The 22,573-nt window shown below is 45.3% G+C and overlaps 1 protein-coding gene across 2 annotated transcripts in view; it reads right to left on the reverse strand.

The window, feature by feature from the left end:
* The window catches only part of LOC133418543 (zinc finger protein 665-like), a 35,475-nt gene that overhangs the window by 3,512 nt on the left and 9,390 nt on the right, over positions 1-22,573 (reverse strand). Inside the window, exon 2 of one of the 2 annotated variants that reach the window (XM_061707278.1) lies at positions 12,501-12,608. In XM_061707278.1, the coding sequence (XP_061563262.1) occupies positions 12,501-12,608 (108 nt within the window). Of the gene's footprint in view, positions 1-12,500; positions 12,609-18,785; positions 20,395-22,573 lie in introns of those variants that run through there. The other variant, XM_061707277.1, reaches the window with a different exon arrangement.

Below are 22,573 nucleotides of genomic sequence, written 5' to 3' on the forward strand. Positions count from 1 at the left end.
CAGAGCAGCCCGAGCCTGTAAATAAATCACAACACTGAATTTTCACAAATGGCAACTTTATTGTTAAAAAAATAAAATATGAGTTGTATATAAATAACATTTATGCACTATTTCAGCCGGATCTGCCCGGCGGATGCTGAACGCTGGCCCCGTAACCCCACGCCGGGCGCCCGGCGCACAGATCGGCTCCGGGGCGCATGGCTCCGCGGCGCATCGCCCGTTACCGGTGATCAAACCGACAGATTTCGCTGAAAATCTCGGAGGGTGAAGCTGATCCAGCCTGGGACGTACCCCAGAAATCCCTGCTCCCAGACGGATCCCGCTTTGGGAACCAGGAAGTAGGCTGGAGCAGAGCGCATCACCGCGGCTTTAACCGGGAATCTGACCGGTTCCGACCGGCCGGGACCGCAGGAACCCGCCTGGACTGAGAGCAGGGACTCCCGGGGACCGACCAGCGGAATTTCAGCCGGATCTGCCCGGCGGATTCTGCGCGCTGGCGCCGCAACCCCACGGCGGGCGCCCGGCGCACAGATCGGCTCCGGGGCGCATCCTGTGCGCATCGCCCGTTACCGGTGATCAAACCGACAGATTTGGCTGAAATTCTCGGAGGGTGAAGCTGGTCCGACCTGGGACGGACCCCCGAGGACCAAGCTCCCAAACCACCCGGGAACCTGGATGATTTAACCCGGATCCGCTCCGCCGCGGCGCCGCGTCAGACTGGGTCAAGGAAGGACCGCTCCAGCCTGCGAAGAGAGCTGGTTGTGGGCGTGGTTTCAGCAGCGGAGGCCGAACCTCTGCGCCTCGGGTGACGTCACCCTAGGCGCAGATTTGAATCGGCTCAAAAAAAATCACGGGACACTGGGGGACTCTGTAAGGCGGGGGTCACAGACCTTGCAGAAATTCATGGTATTTTGTCTCCCCTGTGCTGGCAGGGTGAGGGGAGACCACTTTATATATGTTAAAACAAGAAAAAACGTGTTTTTCATAATAGGTCCCCTTTAAGAGATATGCTGGTATTCAGCTCTTTACATGATTTAATATCCAGTTTTGGGATGTTTAACCCACTTAGCCATGTTTCAATATCCCCTCTAGCCTTGGATTTGTATAATTACTCATAGTACACTTTAAAGCAATCATTAATTGATTTTGGGTCTGTAAGTGAGTTACCAGTGCTGGATTTTGTTTTGTGAATGGCCCTACTAACCTGCTGACCTGTAGGCTAACGAGTGAGTAGCATATGCGGTTTATCTCTGCGCTCAAAGTAGTGCTGTCTGAGTCAGACAATATGGTGTTGTATTCATGTTTGAACTTGAGTATGTTGTGTAAAATCTGATCATGATCATTAGTGTTTCTGAATGAAACAAGCTTGGATACCTCCATATCAATGTCCTGTAGCCGTTTCTTTTGTAATTGTTTTTATATTTTGTTTCAAGACAAAACTAGTCGATCAAGGTCAAGGATATAATTATACGAATATTGTTGAAATGTAAAAATTGTTGAGTTGTCATGATAATCAAGGTGGGCTTCTATAAGTAAGTTGCTTCAGCCCAAATCTTTTTTTGGTTGACAACTAAAATTAATTTATTTCGACTGAACTCCTCACCCTATCTCTAAGGGAGCGTCCAGCCACCCTGCGGAGGAAACTCATCTCTAAGGGAGCGTCCAGCCACCCTGCGGAGGAAACTCATCTCGGCCGCTTGTATCCGCGATCTTTTCCTTTCTGTCACTACCCAAAGTTCATGACCATAGGTGAGGGTAGGTGCGTAGATTGACCGGTAAATCGAGAGCTTCGCCTTTCGACTCAGCTCCCTCTTCACCACGACGGTCCGGTACACCGACCGCATATCTGCGGACGCTACACCGATCCGTCTGTCAATCTCACGCTCCATCGTTCCCTCACTCGTGAACAATATCCCGTGATACTTGAACTCCTCCACCTGAGGCAGGACTTCTCCACCCACCCGGAGAAGGCACGCCACCCTTTCCCGGTGGAGAACCATGGTGCTGATTCTCATCCCTGCCGCGTCGCACTCGGCCTCAAACCGCCCCAGCACATGCTGAAGGTCCCGGTCCGATGAAGCCAACAGGACAACATCATCTGCAGAGATGAAATCCTGTGGTTCCCAAACCGCCCAATCCCCTCCGGCCCCTGGCTGCGCCTAGAAATCCTGTCCATAAAAATTATGAACAGGACCGGTGACAAAGGGCAGCCCTGCCGGAGTCCAACATGCACTGGGAACAAGTCTGACTTACTGCCGGCAATGCGAACCAGACTCCTGCTTCGATCATACAGAGACCGGACAGCCCTTAATAGAGGGCCCCGGACTCCATACTCACTCAGCACCCCCCACAGAATGGCACGAGGGACACGGTCAAATGCCTTCTCAAGATCCACAAAACACATGTAGACTGGTTGGGCAAATTCCCATGAACCCTCGAGCACCCTGCGGAGGGTGTAGAGCTGGTCCAGTGTTCCGCGACCGGGACGAAAACCGCATTGTTCCTCCTGAATCCGAGGTTCAACTATCGGCCGTATTCTCCTCTCCAGTACCCTGGCGTAGACTTTCCCGGGGAGGCTGAGAAGTGTGATCCCCCTATAGTTGGAACACACTCTCCGGTCCCCCTTTTTAAACAGAGGGACCACCACCCCGGTTTGCCATTCCAGCGGTACTGTCCCCTTCCTCCATGCAATGTCGCAGAGGCGTGTCAACCAAGACAGCCCTACGACATCCAGAGACTTGAGGTACTCGGGGCGAATCTCATCCACCCCCGGTGCCCGGCCACCGAGGAGCTTACGAACTACCTCAGTGATCTCGGCTTGGGTGATGGATGAGCACACCCCAGAGTCCCTACTCTCTGCTTCCTCAGTGGAAGGCATGTCAGTCGGGTTGAGGAGATCCTCGAAGTATTCCTTCCACCGTCCGACGATGTCCCCAGTCGAGGTCAACAGCTTCCCACCAGCACCATAAAAGGTGCCGGCAGAGTACTGCTTCTCCCTTCTGAGGCGCTGAACGGTCCTCCAGAATTTCCTCGAGGCCGACCGAAAGTCTTCCTCCATGGCCTCCCCGAGTTTTTGACTCCAGGACCGCCCGAGCCGCGGCTCGATTGGCCTGCCGGTAACTATCTACTGTGTCAGGAGTCCCACAGGCCAACATAGCCCGGTAGGACTCCTTCTTCAGTCTGACGGCATCCTGTACTTCCGGTGTCCACCACCGGGTTCTAGGATTGGCGCAACGACAGGCACCGGAGACCTTGCGTCCACAACTTTGAGCCGCCGCGTCGACAATGGAGGCAGAGAACATGGTCCACTCGGACTCGATGTCCCCCGCCTCCCCCGGGATCTGAGAGAAGCTCTCCCGGAGGTGGGAGTTGAAAATGTCCCTGACAGAGGGCTCAGCCAGACGTTCCAAACAGACCTTCACAATCCGTTTGGGTCTGCCCGGTCTGTCCAACCTCCTGCTCCGCCAGTGCATCCAACTCACCACCAGGTGGTGATCAGTTGACAGCTCAGCCCCTCTCTTCACCCGAGTGTCCAAGACATGCGGCCGAAGGTCAGATGAAACGACAACAAAGTCGATCATTGACCTCCGGCCTAGATAGTAAATAAATTCTTAAAATTTTGAAAGACGACTCTTGATATCTGCACCTTACAACATTTGGTGCTGAAACCAGGGAAAAGAAACAAAGAAAAAAGGAACGCAAATACCAAAATAAAGCGCATCCTAGGGATAAATGCGGAAGATAATGAGAGCACAATCTCAACCATTTCCCGACACTCAAATAATGAGGTGAGAAGACAAGCAGTCAAGCTGACTAAACTAGTCATTGAGAAGTTTTCCGGAGATGTCAGCAAGTGGCAATGTTTCTGGAGCCAGTTTGAGACGGCTGTTGACAGTAATGTAAGCCTAAAAAAGGCTGATATATTACTGTTATTATTATATTACTGTTTGAACACCGTGTATAACTACACGGTGTTCAAACATCTATCGCTGACCACGGAAACGACTGACTTCTCTGGAAGACAACGCGAACGAAGTCAGCAACGGTTTAGAGGCGGTGGAAGCTAGATGCAATGCTCTGGAGGATTGCGTCAGCAAGCTAAAAGCTAAGACCGTTGATCTGGAATCCCGCAGCCGACGTAACATATGGATAGCAGGAGTGCTGGAGTCTGCAGAAGGCTCACAGCCCACTACCTTCTTCTCTAATCTCCTGCTCGAAATACTCGGCGATGAGGTTCTGAGTTCGCCCCTCGCTTCGGTGAAGGATGCTAAGGACTTTTTGGCATCACTAAGCTGAAGCAAAACGCAGACCCGGCCCTAACCAATTTGGCGCCCTAGGCAAGATTTTAGGTGGCGCCCCCTCTGCATCGCAGTAAATTCCACTGCTGGTGTATGCTCACAAGAAACTGAATAGCTTTATCTTGGACATTATTTTATTTAAAGAAAGCAATTGCTCAATCAAAATACTTTCAGAATTAGAAAGAAATACAAAAAAATATTAAATGAATATATGAAAAATACAATATAAATAGCTTACATAAAGTACAAGTACATTTAAATACCCACAAAATAATGTCTGGTATGTCTTCTTGTGACACTATTCTGACTATGACAGAGAGCTGTTCCTTATGACTCAGATCAGGGGTACAATCTAATGGCCCTTTTCCACTAGTACCACCTCAGCTCGCTTCTACCCGCCATGCCCCCGTCTTGCACTTTTCCACTACGGGCCAAGGCGGGCCGAGCCGTGCTAAGCAGATACTTTTTCTGTAACCAGTCTACCGAGGTTCTAATGGCGCTTTTCCACTAGTACTTCCTCAGCCCGACTCGCTTCGGCGCGGCTCCACCCGTTTTGTCCCCGTTTGTTTTTCCACAGCCAGGTGAGAAGTGGGCAGGTTGGGGTGAAGCTGCTGTGACGTACCCGATTGCGCAATCGCTTTGTTTGTGTCGGCGCTGATGAGAAAATCAGCTGGAGCCACGAGCGGCTGAGAGTAAAACAGCCCGTCTACATCCCTTTTTAATTCTCTCGTCAGCCACCAGGTTTATGAACATCTGCACCTCAGAGTTGGATCACCAAACAGACATTTGCGCTGTATAATAAAATCTCTGAAAAATGAACCGTTTCAGGTCCAGAGGTGTCAAAAGTACATTCATTACTCAGGTAGAAATATAGATACTAGAGTTTAAAAATACTCCTGTAGAAGTTGAAGTATCAACTCAAGTTTTTTACTCAAGTAAAAGTATAAAAGTACTGGTTTCAAAACTACTTAAAGTATAAAAGTAAAAGTAATGTAAGGGGGAAAAAAGCCATTAAGGACAAAAGCCATTGAAAATTAATGCATTTTAGTATAATGCAAATATATTAAAGAACCATATTTTATTTTTTCTATTTACTATTAATGACCACACAGCCAGGCTGGTGGAATTTGGTCTCTGCATTTAACCCATCTCTAGAGACTAGAGAGCAGTGGTCTGCCATATGAACGGCGGGGGCTTGAACCTGGGTCCTCCAGACTCCAGTCCACCTCTGCAACCACTAGGCTACCACTCCCCCCCCTGTGTACTATTGAGCATTAAGATGTGTTTCAGAGAGCAGCAGATATGATGACTAGTTGCCTATAAGTATTGTAATGGTGCAAAAAGTCAAACTTCAGAGGCATGTTATCATTTATCCTAACCTTTATTGGAATGTACACCCAAGTTTAGTTGCAGGAATCTGAGGCAACGGATGTAAGAACAAAACTGGACAAGAACATCTGAAACAACCACAACCAAATTCACTCTATCCGGGTGGAGCAATTTAACTGGATAGTTTTTATTAAAGGCCGGAATGAAATAGAGTAACGAGGCTGTTTTTAAAATGTAAGGAGTAAAAAGTACAGATAATTGCGTGAAAATGTAAGGAGTAAAAGTAAAAAGTCGTCTGAAAAATAATTACTCCAGTTAAGTATAGATAACCAAAATTTCTACTTAAGTAAGGTAACGAAGTATTAGTACTTTGTTACTTGACACCTCTGTTCAGGTCTCGAATGGAATCGGCCCGAGACCACCTTTCCGAGGTGATCTCGGGCGGGTTGGGCAGGTTGGGATGAAGCTGCTGTGACGTACTCGATTGCGCAACCGCTTTGTTCATGTCTGATCAGAAATCAGCTGGAGAGTTGGATTACCAACAGACGTTTGCGCTGTATAATTAAATCACCGCGAGTCGCTCTCCCGCTGACTCCCACTTCCTGATTCAAACGTCTGACGGCCCCTGACCAATCAGTGGCACGGAGGGTGGTGACGTCAGAAATAGTGCCGGCTCAGCCCGGTTAGAACCTCGGCAGAATGGTTACAGAAAAAGTATCTGCTTTGCACGACTCCACCCACCTCGGCCCGTAGTGGAAAAGCGCAAGACGGGGGCGTGGCGGGTAGAAGCGAGCTGAGGTGGTACTAGTGGAAAAAGGGCCATAACCGTGCTGAGCCGGGACTATTTCTGATGTCACCACTCTCCACGCCACTGATTGGTCGGGGGTCGGGGCCGTCAGACGTTTGAATCAGGAAGTGGGAGTCAGCGGGAGAGCGACTCGCGGTGATTTAATTATACAGCGCAAACGTCTGTTGGTAATCCAACTCTGAGGTGCAGATGTTCATAAACCTGGGGGCTGAGGAGAGAATTAAAAAAGGGATGTAGACGGGTGATAAGGAATGATCAGATCCACCAGGAGCTCTGTTTTACTCTCAGCCTCTCGCGGCTCCAGCTGATTTCTGATCAGACATGAACAAAGCGGTTGCGCAATCGAGTACGTCACAGCAGCTTCATCCCAACCCCCCCACTTCTCACCTGGCTGTGGAAAAACAAACGGGGACAAAACGGGTAGAGGCGTGACGAGCCGAGTCGGGCTGAGTAGGTGCTAGTGGAAAACGCCATAACGGAGCTTTCACACCTGTCCCGTTTGGAGCAGTTGTTCCGGAACAGGGAACGTTTCCCCGTAAAGATCGGAACGTTTGGTATATGTGAACACAGCAATCGCGCTCTGAAACGGTACAAAACAAGCGTTCCGAGATCACCTCGGAAAGGTGGTCTCGGGCCGATTCCATTCGAGACCTGAACAGAGGTGTCAAGTAACGAAGTACAAATACTTTGTTACCTTACTTAAGTAGAAATTTTAGTTATCTATACTTCACTGGAGTAATTATTTTTCAGACGACTTTTTACTTTTACTCCTTACATTTTCACTCAATTATCTGTACTTTTTCTTCCTTACATTTTAAAAACAGCCTCGTTACTCTATTTCATTTCGGCCTTTAAAAAAAAACTATCCAGTTAAACTGCTCCATCCGGATAGAGTGAATTTGGTTGTGGTTGTTTCAGATGTTCTTGTCCAGTTTTGTTCTTACATCCGTTCCCTCAGATTCCTGCAACTAAACTTGGATGTACATTCCAATAAAGGTTAGGATAAATGATAACATGCCTCTGAAGTTTGACTTTTTGCATCATTACAATACTTATAGGCAACTAGTCATCATATCTGCTGCTCTCTGAAACACATGTTAATGCTCAATAGTACACATATATGCTTCTTTAATATATTTACATTATACTAAAATGCATTAATTTTCAATGGCTTTTGTCCTTAATGGCTTTATTCCCTCTTACATTACTTTTACTTTTATACTTTAAGTAGTTTTGAAACCAGTACTTTTATACTTTTACTTGAGTAAAAAACTTGAGTTGATACTTCAACTTCTACAGGAGTATTTTTAAACTCTAGTATCTATACTTCTGCCTGAGTAATGAATGTACTTTTGACACCTGTGGACCTGAAACGTTCATTTTTTTTAAAATTTGTAGTGAGAACATAATCCGCACAGCAACCGACACAACTCCATTCATTGTGTATGTGCGACCGCGACGCAAGGAGAGGATTCGGTGCAGCCTCCACCACCTTCTCTCCTATTGGACGTGCCGAGATGTCGTCCCAGGAAGAAAGTGCTCACTCATCTTAAACAAGTAAAGGCAGATATTGTTTTTTTTTTTTACAGGAAACCCACTTGCGGTCTTCCGAGCGTTCTAAATCTGTATCTGAGTGGGCGGGGCGGTGTTTTCATTCTACCTTATATCAATAGATGTACCATTCGAACCTACCCAAATCATAGCCGATGGCAATGGCAGGTTTGTAATTGTATCCGGGAAACTTTTTGATACAAATGTCATGGTTAATATTTATGCTCCAAATGTAGATGATGTTGCCTTTTTTGAACGGGTATTCTCCAAGCTCCCTGACCTAGACTCGCGTTTTTTAATTTTGGTGGGAGACTTTAACTGCTTGTTCGACCCAGAACTAGATCGCTCTTCTACCAAACCAACCATGAGGAGTAAGGCCCAATCCCAATACTTCCCCTACTTTCTTTCACTAGTCCTACTTTCTTTCACTAGCCCTACTTTCTATCACTACACCTAAAAAAGAAGGGACAGATTTTAGGGCACTTGAAATCTTCCCAGGTCTGTCCCAATACTCCCCCTACTCCTACTTTCAGCACCACCCCAAAATCAGGAAGCTGAGAGACAAAAGCTGTTTTAATTTCCGATGTAGCGCTGTTAATATGCCACTTTATTAAGTTTTAATATTTTTTCAGGCGTAAAAGTAACCGTTAAGATCCCCAACCTGGGCTCAGTTTATCCAAATAACGCCTGTTAAGAAATTTGATCTGATGTTTTCGGCGATGAGAAGAGCCGCCGGCTCGGAGCAGCAGCAGCCGGAGTACAGACGTGATCGCCAGGTCAACCTACGTCGTCGTCCCGGGGAGAAACCTGCAGCTCTGTGGAGAATTACCGCTGGCTGAAATAAATCATTTAGGAAGATAAATGTTGGTTTAATAGATGAAATACAACAGTTGTAGCTATGCCTGTTAAGAAATTTGCTCCGAAAATTTCGAGATTTCTGTCTGCCGGCTGCGGAGCTGATTTATGGTTCTGCGTAACATCGACACAGAGCCTACGGCGTAGGGTACGTAACCTACGCCGTAGGCTCTGCGTTGGTGTAACGCGGGACCATAAATCCGCCTTTATTCTGGCGAGGTTGCAACAACGGGCAAACAAGTGATTATGTATGTATGAATATTATGAAAGTAAAATATATAGTTCTGGCTAGAAATGTAATCAAAACGCATTTTTATGCACAAACTAACTCAAAATATTGATTTTATTCACTAAAAAATAGGAAATGTCCGCCATGTTTATTTTATTCAGTCCGCAAATGACGACGAAAAGCATTCTGGGAAATCTTTCTGTCACTAGATCAAACTAGCGAGCATCGGAAATCCCTACATCCGTAGGGATAGATTCATAGTCACTACACTACTTTTCTTCACTCCCCCTAGGTGGAAAGAGGAATTGGGACACCACTACCATCACAGGAACGCGCAAAATTTAGGGGTAGTGATGAAAACCAGGGGAAGTGGGAGTATTGGGACAGGGCCTAAGTCAGCTTCATATATCTAATCCTTTCTGTCAAGAGAGTGTGGAATTTCTGACATCGGGCGCCTCCTTCACCCTAAAGACAGGACATACTCTTTTTTCTCCCACGTTCATCATACATGCATCAGGATAGACCACGTTTTTGTTGATGACAGGATCGTTCCCCACATTAGCTCATGTGATTATCAAAGCATAGTTGCTTCTGACCATGCCCCTTTGGTAGGGTGTAACAATATATCGTGCCACGAAATTTCGCGATACAAAAACGTCACAATACGTGTCGTGGAGGTGACAAACTGTATCGCGATATTGGGTTATTAATATTAATCTATTGCGTTGACTAGTAACGTGCCGACCACACGTGCCAACCGCGCCTCGACCCGCGGACCAGAATCTTCCTCCGCTCAGAAGAAACTAGTACCGTTTTGGTCCCGATCACAGGACTCTTGCAGGGTTTTGAGCTCTGAACTTTTACTTCTGTAAGGCTGGTGTAGAGTTAAGCCTTACCTTATTAAATTAAACCTTTTTGGGGTGGTGAGTAGGATAAACACGGGGAAACTTCTGCTGAGTTCCAGTGTACTTTAATGTCCCTCAACAGTGTAGGATTTTAGAACATCAACACAGCACCTAGTGCCGTACTGTGGCGTATCACTCCGCCCAATCTAAACCAGACTAATCACTACAGATAAACTGATTATAGTCCCTGATTTACATCAGAATATAAAGAATATATTTATAAAATAATGAACCCTGAATTACCAAAATAACCTTCTTAACAAAAATAAATCTCCTCTTACACTTATAAGGTGAGCAGGAATCAATCAATGTATTTATTTACTTTTATTTATTTATTTAATTTTAGTTGTTACATTTCTGGAAAAGAAGAGAGAAACTATTTGTTGTTTGTGGCAAAATATTTGTACTTGTATGAAACTGAAGATCATAATGCAAACCTGACATTTACTTTTAGTTCAGTTTGTGGAAAATGGTTGGTCTGGCTTTCTCTTTAAAACTTAAACAGTTATAAAGCATTACAAACTGTAACAATAGGGCAAATGCACAGCATTGTTTTGTATTTTGTGTCTTTCAAATAAAAGACATTTTTTTTCCAGTCATATGTTCCTCATTCAAGGTTCGTAAAAAAATACTGCTATAAAATCGTATCGTTATCGTGACCTCAATATCGTGTATCGTACCGTATCGTGAGATTATTGTATCGTTACACCCCTACCCTTCGGTTAAGCAGATTTAATTTATTAAAGCTTACAGTTTCGGATGCGCTTAAAGCCTATTTGAGAGACCAAATTATTTAATTTAAGGCAAATATGAAAAGAAGTTCCCAAAAGGAACAATCGGCTCTTTTATCTGAAATCTGCGACACTGACAAACAATTTGCTCAACATCAGACCCCTGAGCTCTAAAATAAAAAGATTGACCTCAAACCAGATTTTACCTTTTATCAACTTATCATACACAAAATAATCTATTAACAATAGCTTAGTATGGGGAGAAATCAGGGAAGCTACTCGATAATTTGCTAAAAGGCCGCAGATCCAAACAACATATAGCTGGACCCAGACAGAGAGGGGCCCACACCTTTTTCTTTTTTAGAAAAGTATGGTGTTTGAAGTTCATACCTTAATATTTCAATATTTGTACAGTAAAATTGTTTGAAATTCACTGTGCTTGTAGTAATTCTAGTTATGAAGAGGGTTATATGAGGTATTGGGTGAAATTATGGGAGAATTCATTTTTATAGTCTCTGCAAAACAGAATCTAAAGAGAAAAAGGCGACTGACCTTTGTAGAAAAGTGAAGTGTTTGAAGTTTACACCTTAAAATTTCAATTTTTGTACAGTAAGATTGTTTGAAATTAAGCATGCTTGTAGTGATTTTCTCTGCAAAACAGAACCTGAAGAGAAAAAGGCGACTGACCTTTTTAGAAAAGTAAGGTGTTTGAAATTTAGATCGTAAAAGAAGAGTGTTCCATCCTTTTCTTTTACAGTAAGAGCGTGTAAATATTACGGTGGAAGTATGGGTATATGAAAAAACATATCTGCATTATCTCAAACTCAGAACTTCATATCTTTCCGTTTCTGAGCCGCATTCATTCATCTGCCGTAAAGGCTGAAATCGGAGCGCACATGAACATTTAGGAGCGGCTGATTTGACCACGTAAGTAGGAATGACGGCTGGCTGGACCGCAACAGACCTCTGAACATCAAAGAAGAAACTTATTTATATTCATTTTTAAAGTTAAGATTCAATTGCTCTCCCATTTAAAATATATAACCGGATCTTATTTGATCCCAGGGCGACATGTGGGTGATGTCTTACCAATGAGCAAACGCTCTCCATGCGTCTCTACACTGAAAAAGATAAGTCTAAGTGCATGTAAATATAACATACTTAAATCTGTGATATTAACAATTAAAAATTAAGTTTGTTGCTTTACATGAATACATCTAGTTTGGAACTGAATCTGCATTTATTCAAAAAACAAGACATAGTGCATTTTTTTCCTTAACAAGCACACTGATACAAATATTGTGCTTGATCTACATAAAAAAATAAGTCAACTTTTTGCATAAGATTATTATGTAGATCAAGAAAGACTAGTCTTTGTAAAAACTACTTAATTTTTTGTATGTAAATAATACATTTTGCAAGTACAGTCAACTTAATTGTGTTAAGTTTACTTTATTTATCAAAATTAAGTTGACTTTAAAAAGAAAAGAAAAGAAAAAAGGAAAAAAAAGAAACAAAGTGAAAAAAAGAAAAAAAGGAAAAAGAGAAAAAAAGAAAAAAGGGAAAAAAATTAAGAAAACTAAAAAATTAAGTTGACTTTCCTTGCAAATGAATTTTGTACATACTAAAAATTAAGTCGTTTATACAAAGACTAGTCTTTCTTGATCTACATAATAATCTCATGCAAAAAATTGATTTATTTTAATTTTTTTTATTATTTTTAAGTAGATCAAGCACAATATTTGTATCAGTACGATTCTGGTTCTGGTTCTGGTTCCGGACCTGAACACTGACCTGCAGACCAGCAGCTTTAGTCCTGCTGGATGAGGAGTCCTGGTCCTGGTTCTGGTTCTGGTACATCTCCTGGTCCATCTCCTGGTTCTGGTTCTGATCCCGATCTGCCTGCTGGAAAATGTAGGATTAAAGTACCAGAGACATAAAATGATCGTAAACCGTCAGAACCAAAATGACAAGTCCATCGGTTTCTCTACAGACTCATTTAATAGCGGGTAAAGCCTGATTTATGGTTCCGCGTTACACCGACGCAGACACTACGCCGTAAGTTACGCTCACATTTTATTCTCCTCATCAGTCCAGAATCACACAAACATTTAAATAAACTCACATTATATTCTCCTCATCAGCCCAGAATCACACACACATTTAAATAAACTCACATTCTATTCTCCTCATCAGCCCAGAATCACACAAACATTTAAATAAACTCACATTATATTCTCCTCATCAGCCCAGAATCACACAAACATTTAAATAAACTCAGCTCAGTACGCGAGTGGCATATTGAGCGAGTGGCATATTGAGCGAGTGGCGTACTGAGCGAGTGGCGTACTGAGCGAGTGGCGTATTGAGAGAGTGGCGTATTGAGCGAGTGGCGTATTGAGCGAGTGGCGTATTGAGTGAGTGGCGTACTGAGCGAGTGGCGTATTGAGCGAGTGGCGTATTGAGCGAGTGGCATATTGAGCGAGTGGCGTATTGAGCGAGTGGCGTATTGAGCGAGTGGCATATTGAGCGAGTGGCATACTAAGCGAGTGGCGTACTGAGCGAGTGGCATATTGAGCGAGTGGTGTATTGAGCGAGTGGTGTATTGAGCGAGTGGCATATTGAGCGAGTGGCATATTGAGCGAGTGGCGTACTGAGCGAGTGGCGTATTGAGTGAGTGGCGTATTGAGCGAGTGGCGTACTGAGCGAGTGGCATATTGAGCGAGTGGCGTATTGAGTGAGTGGCGTACTGAGCGAGTGGCATATTGAGCGAGTGGCGTATTGAGCGAGTGGCGTACTGAGCGAGTGGCATATTGAGCGAGTGGCGTATTGAGTGAGTGGCGTACTGAGCGAGTGGCGTATTGAGCGAGTGGCGTATTGAGCGAGTGGCATATTGAGCGAGTGGCGTATTGAGCGAGTGGCGTATTGAGCGAGTGGCATATTGAGCGAGTGGCATACTAAGCGAGTGGCGTACTGAGCGAGTGGCGTATTGAGCGAGTGGCGTACTGAGCGAGTGGCGTACTGAGCGAGTGGCATATTGAGCGAGTGGCGTACTGAGCGAGTGGCATATTGAGCGAGTGGCGTACTGAGCGAGTGGCATATTGAGTGAGTGGCGTACTGAGTGAGTGGCGTACTGAGTGAGTGGCATATTGAGCGAGTGGCGTATTGAGCGAGTGGCGTACTAAGCGAGTGGCGTACTGAGTGAGTGGTGTATTGAGCGAGTGGCGTATTGAGCGAGTGGCGTACTAAGCGAGTGGCGTATTGAGCGAGTGGCGTATTGAGCGAGTGGCGTATTGAGCGAGTGGCGTACTAAGCGAGTGGCGTACTGAGTGAGTGGCGTATTGAGCGAGTGGCGTATTGAGCGAGTGGCGTACTGAGCGAGTGGCGTACTAAGCGAGTGGCGTACTGAGTGAGTGGCGTATTGAGCGAGTGGCGTACTAAGCGAGTGGCGTATTGAGCGAGTGGCGTACTGAGCGAGTGGCGTACTGAGCGAGTGGCGTACTGAGCGAGTGGCGTATTGAGCGAGTGGCGTATTGAGCGAGTGGCGTATTGAGTGAGTGGTGTATTGAGTGAGTGGCGTATTGAGCGAGTGGTGTATTGAGTGAGTGGCATATTGAGCGAGTGGCGTATTGAGTGAGTGGCGTATTGAGTGAGTGGCGTACTGAGCGAGTGGCGTATTGAGTGAGTGGCGTATTGAGCGAGTGGTGTATTGAGTGAGTGGCATATTGAGCGAGTGGTGTATTGAGTGAGTGGCATATTGAGCGAGTGGCGTACTGAGCGAGTGGCGTATTGAGCGAGTGGCGTATTGAGCGAGTGGCGTATTGAGCGAGTGGCGTACTGAGCGAGTGGCGTACTGAGCGAGTGGCGTACTGAGTGAGTGGCGTACTGAGCGAGTGGCGTACTGAGCGAGTGGCATATTGAGCGAGTGGCGTACTGAGCAAGTGGCATATTGAGCGAGTGGCGTATTGAGCGAGTGGCATATTGAGCGAGTGGCGTATTGAGCGAGTGGCGTACTGAGCGAGTGGCGTGCTGAGCGAGTGGCGTATTGAGCGAGTGGCGTATTGAGCGAGTGGCATATTGAGCGAGTGGCGTATTGAGCGAGTGGCGTATTGAGCGAGTGGCATATTGAGCGAGTGGCGTGCTGAGCGAGTGGCGTATTGAGCGAGTGGCGTGCTGAGCGAGTGGCATATTGAGCGAGTGGCGTATTGAGCGAGTGGCGTACTGAGCGAGTGGCGTATTGAGCGAGTGGCATATTGAGCGAGTGGCGTGCTGAGCGAGTGGCGTATTGAGCGAGTGGCGTATTGAGCGAGTGGCGTACTAAGTGAGTGGCATATTGAGCGAGTGGCGTATTGAGCCAGTGGCGTACTGAGCGAGTGGCGTACTGAGCGAGTGGCGTACTGAGCGAGTGGCGTATTGAGCGAGTGGCGTACTGAGCGAGTGGCATATTGAGCGAGTGGCGTACTGAGCGAGTGGCGTACTGAGTGAGTGGCGTATTGAGTGAGTTGCGTATTGAGTGAGTGGCGTACTGAGTGAGAGGCATATTGAGTGAGTGGCGTATTGAGTGAGTGGCGTACTGAGCGAGTGGCGTACAGAGCGAGTGGCGTACAGAGCGAGTGGCGTACTGAGTGAGTGGCGTATTGAGCGAGTGGCGTATTGAGCGAGTGGCGTACTGAGCGAGTGGCGTATTGAGCGAGTGGCGTACTGAGTGAGTGGCGTATTGAGCGAGTGGCGTACTGAGCGAGTGGCATATTGAGTGAGTGGCGTATTGAGTGAGTGGCATATTGAGTGAGTGGCGTATTGAGTGAGTGGCGTACTGAGTGAGTGGCGTATTGAGCGAGTGGCGTACTGAGCGAGTGGCATATTGAGTGAGTGGCGTATTGAGTGAGTGGCATACTGAGCGAGTGGCGTACTGAGCGAGTGGCTTATTGAGCGAGTGGCTTATTGAGCGAGTGGCGTACTAAGCGAGTGGCGTATTGAGCGAGTGGCGTACTAAGCTAGTGGCGTACTGAGCGAGTGGCGTATTGAGCGAGTGGCGTATTGAGCGAGTGGCGTACTGAGCGAGTGGCGTACTGAGCGAGTGGCGTATTGAGCGAGTGGTGTATTGAGCGAGTGGCGTACTAAGCTAGTGGCGTACTGAGCGAGTGGCGTATTGAGCGAGTGGCGTACTAAGCGAGTGGCGTACTGAGTGAGTGGCGTACTGAGCGAGTGGCGTATTGAGCGAGTGGCATATTGAGCGAGTGGCGTATTGAGCGAGTGGCGTACTGAGCAAGTGGCATATTGAGTGAGTGGCGTACTGAGTGAGTGGCGTACTGAGCGAGTGGCGTACTGAGCGAGTGGCGTACTGAGCGAGTGGCGTACTGAGCGAGTGGCATATTGAGCGAGTGGCGTACTGAGCGAGTGGCGTACTGAGCGAGTGGCATACTAAGCGAGTGGCGTACTGAGCGAGTGGCGTACTGAGCGAGTGGCGTACTGAGTGAGTGGTGTATTGAGCGAGTGGCGTACTGAGCGAGTGGCATATTGAGCGAGTGGCGTCCTCATCGGTCATTCTTTTCTGCGGGGTCGCCGGGGTCGCTGGGGGGGAGCGGCCATAGACATATATACGAATGAAAAATGGTTCAAATATGTTATTTTGCCATTTTAAACATTTTAAACTTGTTTTGTTGATCTATTTTTTTCTACTTTTGTGCGTGTGTGTGTGCGCGCTCAGCGAAGTGAATGTGTCGGAGGCAGCAAGCAGAGCTCAGCAGATGATTCTTTTGTCACCATAAAAACGGTACCTCCTTATTACTCAGGCTATCCACTACAGAATGTAAATGGTAAATGGTAAATGGCTTAGACTTATATAGCGCTTTCCAACTGTACTCCTACAGCCCCAAAGCACTTTACACTGTAAACATTCACCCACACACACACACACACATTCACACACCGGTTGTCGGCGGAGCTGCCATACAACGGCGCTGGCCTGTCAACCGGGAGCAACCGGGGGATTCAGTGTCTTGCCCAAGGACACTTTGGTGGACACAGGAGGAACTAGGGTTCGAACCCCTGACCTTCAGGTTCATGGACGAACGCTCTACCAACTGAGAACACCTGTAATGTATTGCATGTAATCAGTTTAAATCAGTTCGTATTAAAAAGAAAGTCTAACCGCGTTGCGACGCGCGCCGTACGGTGCGTACTGCCGCGTACCCTACGCCGTAGGCTCTGCGTTGGTGCAACCTGGGACCATAAATCAGCCTTAGTCCCTTTAGGCTAATACTGTGAGAAATAACCTCTCATAATAGCGGTACTACGGTTAATAAATGTAATAAATAATCCTACTGCTGTTTCTGCTGGCTACTGAGTCCCCTAAGTGGCGAGTGAGTTTTAACTCCTTAATTACTAACCAGCGTCAGAGTCACGCACAGTACACAAAGTGTGATGTTAAAGAGCCACCTTTTGGTCAATTTAAGCAACCGCATCGCCAGCTGCTTGACAGTGGCTCAACTCATATTAGTTTACTGGTTTTTTTTTTTTTTTTTTTTTAAAGATTTTTTTGGGCTCTAGTGGCCCTTTATTGAAGTTGCAGACTGGAAAGGGGTAGAGAGAGAGAATGGGGATGACACGCAGCAAAGGTGCGCAGGCCGGGATTCGAACCTGCGACCGCTGCAGGAGGACTGTAGCCTCAGTATATGAGCCGCTGCTTAACCCACTGCGCCACCGAGCGGCCCGAGTTTACTGGTTTTGTTGTTAAAAATGTCATTGCAATTTTATCTATGCAATTGTGAAAAAAAAAAAATGGCAAAATAAATGAAAAACTGTGAACAACCGCATGTTTTGGTTGGTTTACATTTTAAATGATCATGAAAATTTTTTTTTGTCTGCTAAAACTACTTGAAACTTTTTTAAAACTGCTTAAAACTACCTGTTTGTTGTGCCATTTTCTATATGGCTCTTGTTAAAACATGCTATTTGCTTTATTTGTTAATAGAAAAAAAAACTAATCTCTGGTTTCTTTCTATTTTATTCCAGAAGGGAGGGGGGATCTTCTGATTTTAAAAATCGTGATTAAAAATCGAGATCATTCAATATGGGAAAAAAAATCGTGATCACTTTTTTTTGCCATATCGCCCAGCCCTATGATAACGCACGTGCAAATGTTTTTTTCTTTATTTTTTTTCCTAATTTTCGAACTGACGGAAATCCGTCTAGAGACTTCAATCCCTGTTTATGGTTCCGCGTTACACCAACGCAGAGTTTACGGCGTAGGGTACGTGCCGATTTAACGCAGGACCGTAATCCAGGATCACATGGAGTCGTCACATGGAGGATCACATGGACGCTCTCTGTCCACACTGAAACCGTTAAACTGGCGGCCAGTTAGGACAGTCCATTAGAAAAAAATAAAGCAATGGAATTTATTTTGTCACTGACGCTCGCTCGCATGGGACACGCTTTGTGTACGCAGCCACTGCTCTTCTGCCGGAGCGAGGCTTTGTCTCCTCCCCTGCTACACGTCATTCAGGCAGCCAATCAGCACAGAGCCTCATTATCATAGCCCCGCCCCTCAGAATCCCTCATAGAGAAGAAGGTTAGAAGCGGTAAAAAAGAGACATGGCCCAGAGGCTGAATTTCTAATTTATGTAGAAAAAACAAGCTTTTGATTGTTTTTAAGACATTCAAGGCCTGTTTAAAATATACATTAAATGCCATAATAGGTCCCCTTTAAATTGTCATTAGCTTTGTAAGTCTATGACAGCATTCACTCACTTTTACAGTTGACCAGCTGGTCTGAAGCAGAGGGTGTAATTAGTAAAGCATTTTTTTCTTACATCCCTCAGATAAAATTAAATCAAGAACCACCATTCATCCATAGTGATAAAATCACATGAACGAGGCATGACTGTGGGACACTGTTCAAACATTCGGACATTGACTTCTCTCTATTAACAATGACAAAAACTGGTGAAAAATGTTAGATTAAAATATAAAAATATTACAAAACAAGTTACTAATTTTCCAACAGAAGCAGAACCATTTTTAAAAAAGCGAATATAAAACTGAACTTAGAATTACACCTTCAGATTTCTTTCTCTCAGAACGAAAGATTAAACACAACTTCTAACATGTTTGTGCCATTTGAATGCCTCAAACTCATCATACACACATTTTATCCAATGTAAATACAATTGTGACTTCCTAAACTATCTGATCTGGCAAAAGCTGCCCCACACTGATCACATTTCTACGGCTTCTCTCCAGTGTGAACACGTTGGTGACGTCTTAAATTACCCGATTCAGTAAAAGCCGCCCCACATTGATCACATTTGTACGGCTTCTCTCCAGTGTGAACACGTTGGTGACTTCTTAAAGCACCTGATTGAGTAAAAGCTGCCCCACACTGATCACATTTGTACGGCTTCTCTCCAGTGTGAATACGTTGGTGCATAGTTAAAGCACCTAATGTGGTATAAGCTTCCCCACACTGATCACATTTGTACGGCTTCTCTCCAGTGTGAATACGTTGGTGACTTCTTAAAGAACCCGATTCAGTAAAAGCCGCCCCACACTGATCACATTTGTACGGCTTCTCTCCAGTGTGAACACGTTGGTGACTTCTTAAAGCACCAGATTGAGTAAAAGCTGCCCCACACTGATCACATTTGTACGGCTTCTCTCCAGTGTGAATACGTTGGTGACTTCTTAAATTACACGATTCAGTAAAAGCTGCCCCACACTGATCACATCTGTACGGCTTCTCTCCAGTGTGAATACGTCTGTGTTTCGTTAAAGCACCTAATGTGGTAAAAGCTGCCCCACACTGATCACATCTGTACGGCTTCTCACCAGTATGAATACGTTGGTGCCTTCTTAAATGACCCGATACAGTAAAAGCTGCCCCACACTGATCACATTTGTACGGCTTCTCTCCAGTGTGAACACGTTGGTGACTACTTAAAGCACCCGATTCCGTAAAAGCTGCCCCACACTGATCACATTTGTACGGCTTCTCTCCAGTGTGAATACGTTGGTGACTTCTTAAATTCTCTGATCTGGCAAAAGTTGCCCCACACTGATCACATTTGTACGGCTTCTCTCCAGTGTGAACACGTTGGTGACTTCTTAAAGCACTCGATTCCGTAAAAGCTGCCCCACACTGATCACATTCGTACGGCTTCTCTCCAGTGTGAATACGTTGGTGACCTCTTAAACTACCCGATACAGTAAAAGCTGCCCCACACTGATCACATCTGTACGGCTTCTCTCCAGTGTGAATACGTTGGTGACTTTTTAAATTACCCGATACAGTAAAAGCCACCCCACACTGATCACATTTGTACGGCTTCTCTCCAGTGTGAACACGTTGGTGAATTCTTAAAGTACCCGATCTACTAAAAGCTGCTCCACACTGATCACATTTGTACGGCTTCTCTCCAGTGTGAATACGTCTGTGTTTCGTTAGGGTACCAGATTCAGTAAAAGCTGCCCCACACTGATCACATTTGTATGGCTTCTCTCCAGTATGAATACGTTCGTGACTTCTTAAAGCACTTGATTCACAAAAAGTTGCCCCACACTGATCACATTTGTATGGCTTCTCTCCAGTGTGACTCTTCTTATGTCTCTTCAAGGTTGATGAAGTGGCGAGGACTTTCTCACACTGATCACAGGGGTAACCCCTGGGCCTCTCTTTGCCTTTACGTTTCTGTAAAAAAAGAAAGAGACTTAGATCATGTTGTCTGTTGACCTGTCAAAAGTATTTTCAGTTGTATTTAATAGCTTTCTATCATGTTGTTTGCAGTGAAATAATGAATCCTTATTTTCTAGGGGTCATATCAACCATGTTTAAAACAGTTTTGACTTCAGAACTTGATGTGAAAACTTCAGTTTTATTACCTGACAAACATGATGTCAAAAACAAGTCCTCATCAAGATGTCACAAAAAGGAACAATTTGGGCTATAAATCCCAAAGGTTTCAAGTAAAAAAGTGAAATGCTGTATTAGCCCTTCTGTTTTCTAATACAGCATTTAAGGTGTAAGAAGACTATAACCAACACTATTTAAATACTAAATTCAACTAAAGGTGAAACAAATATCTTATTTCCCACTACATTCAAAGTGAGATATTTCAAGCCTTTATTTGTTATAATTTTGGTCAGCAGCAGCAGCACCAGAGCAGCAGCAGCAGAAAGGGCCATAACAGGCTCTACCCGTCTCAGCCCCTAGTGCAAAAGCGCAAGACGGGGCCGTGGCGGGTAGAACCGAGCTGAGGCGGGACTAGTGCGAAAGGGCCATTAGTGATTCCCGAAACCACGATTGGCTCGAAAAGACCAGAAATTAACTCAGCCACATGCTGGCCCTCTCTGGCTTCCAGCCGGCAGTGTTTTGCCGAAGCTAGTGAGCAGCCTTGGGCTAACATTACTAGGAGGCGGCTCTATGGTGTGTGTGTGTGTGTGTGTGTGTGTGTGTGTGTGCGTGTATATGTATGTGTGGATGTGTGTGTGTGTGTATGTATGTGTGTGTCTGTGTGGCTGTGTGTATGGGTGTCTGGGTGGCTATGTCTGTGTGGCTATGTGTGTATGTGTATGTGTGTCTGTGTGGCTATGTGTATATATGTGTGTCTGTGTGGCTATGCCTGTGTGGCTACGTGTGTGTATGGCTATGTGTGTGTATGTGTTTGTACGTGTGTATGTGTATGTGTGTGTGTAATAATCCTATCAAAGCTCCACCTGAACTGTATCTATTGTGTGGGGGGGGGCAACCCCGCCACCCGCGATAGCAGTGGCCGTCAAGGAAGAACCCGGAACCCAGGCCACCAGTAACCCCACAGAGGGGAGAAGAGGGCGGGAGGAAACCCACCACCAGCGAGGCCCGCCCCTCCCCAGCGGCACCCGAGGAGACCCGCGGGTGGGGCCCCCACAACATGGGAAGAGGCAGCCGGGAAATCCAGGAGGCCCTCACCCCCGAGGCCAACGACCCCCACCCGGCAAGGGGCCAGGAGGGGGTCCCTTGAAACACCCGTCCCTTGAAATACGGAATAGTTACGTAATTGGGAATTAAAAGTTGCATTCCGTATTGAACCAATACGGACATATATTATGCTCTTATTTATTGATGTCATAATCTACATGTGAAGGTCGGAAAAGTTGAATATATTGCAAAACTTCATTTCCTAGTAAATTCAACTAAAGGTGAAACAAATATCTTATTTCCCACTACATTCAAAGTGAGATATTTCAAGCGTTTATTTGTTATAATTTTGGTGATTATGGCTCACAGTTTATGAAAACCCCAAATAAAAAAAATCTCAAAAAATTTGAATATTTTATGAAATCAAACAATTCTTTTTTTTTTTTAATTTAATTTGCACAACATGAATGTATACATAAACATGACATGATAATTCATTTCCAGAGGAAAGATAACAGGTAGTGGTTGTGCACGTGAGGACAGAAACCCTAGGGGGGCTTATGCAAGGACCTCGCCGTTTACAGGACATTACATGACTTGTTTATTATTAGAAAGTAAAACTAGAACAGAAACAAAAACAAAATAAACAGCAAAAGAAGACAAACAAGAAAAAAACAATCAACAAGCAGAGTAAATAAAAATAACTGCAGAATGTTAAAATACTAATACAATAAAAGTGAATACTAAAACAGAGAGAACGAGACAAAAGATTGGCAAAGCAACACAGGTAAGGCATAATCATCATATCAATGGTATATCTCTTTCCTTTAGTTTCTTACTTGGGTAATTAATTTATTAATTACACTTCTTTTGTAGGTGGACAGAGAGGATGAGTTGGTCATTAGATGGGAATGGGCATTCCATAGGGAGACACCTTTGTATTTTAAGGAGAACTGACCCCTGGTGGTACTAT

The sequence above is a fragment of the Cololabis saira genome, chromosome 18, assembly GCF_033807715.1.
Source record: "Cololabis saira isolate AMF1-May2022 chromosome 18, fColSai1.1, whole genome shotgun sequence".
In the NCBI taxonomy this organism is placed as follows: domain Eukaryota; kingdom Metazoa; phylum Chordata; class Actinopteri; order Beloniformes; family Belonidae; genus Cololabis; species Cololabis saira.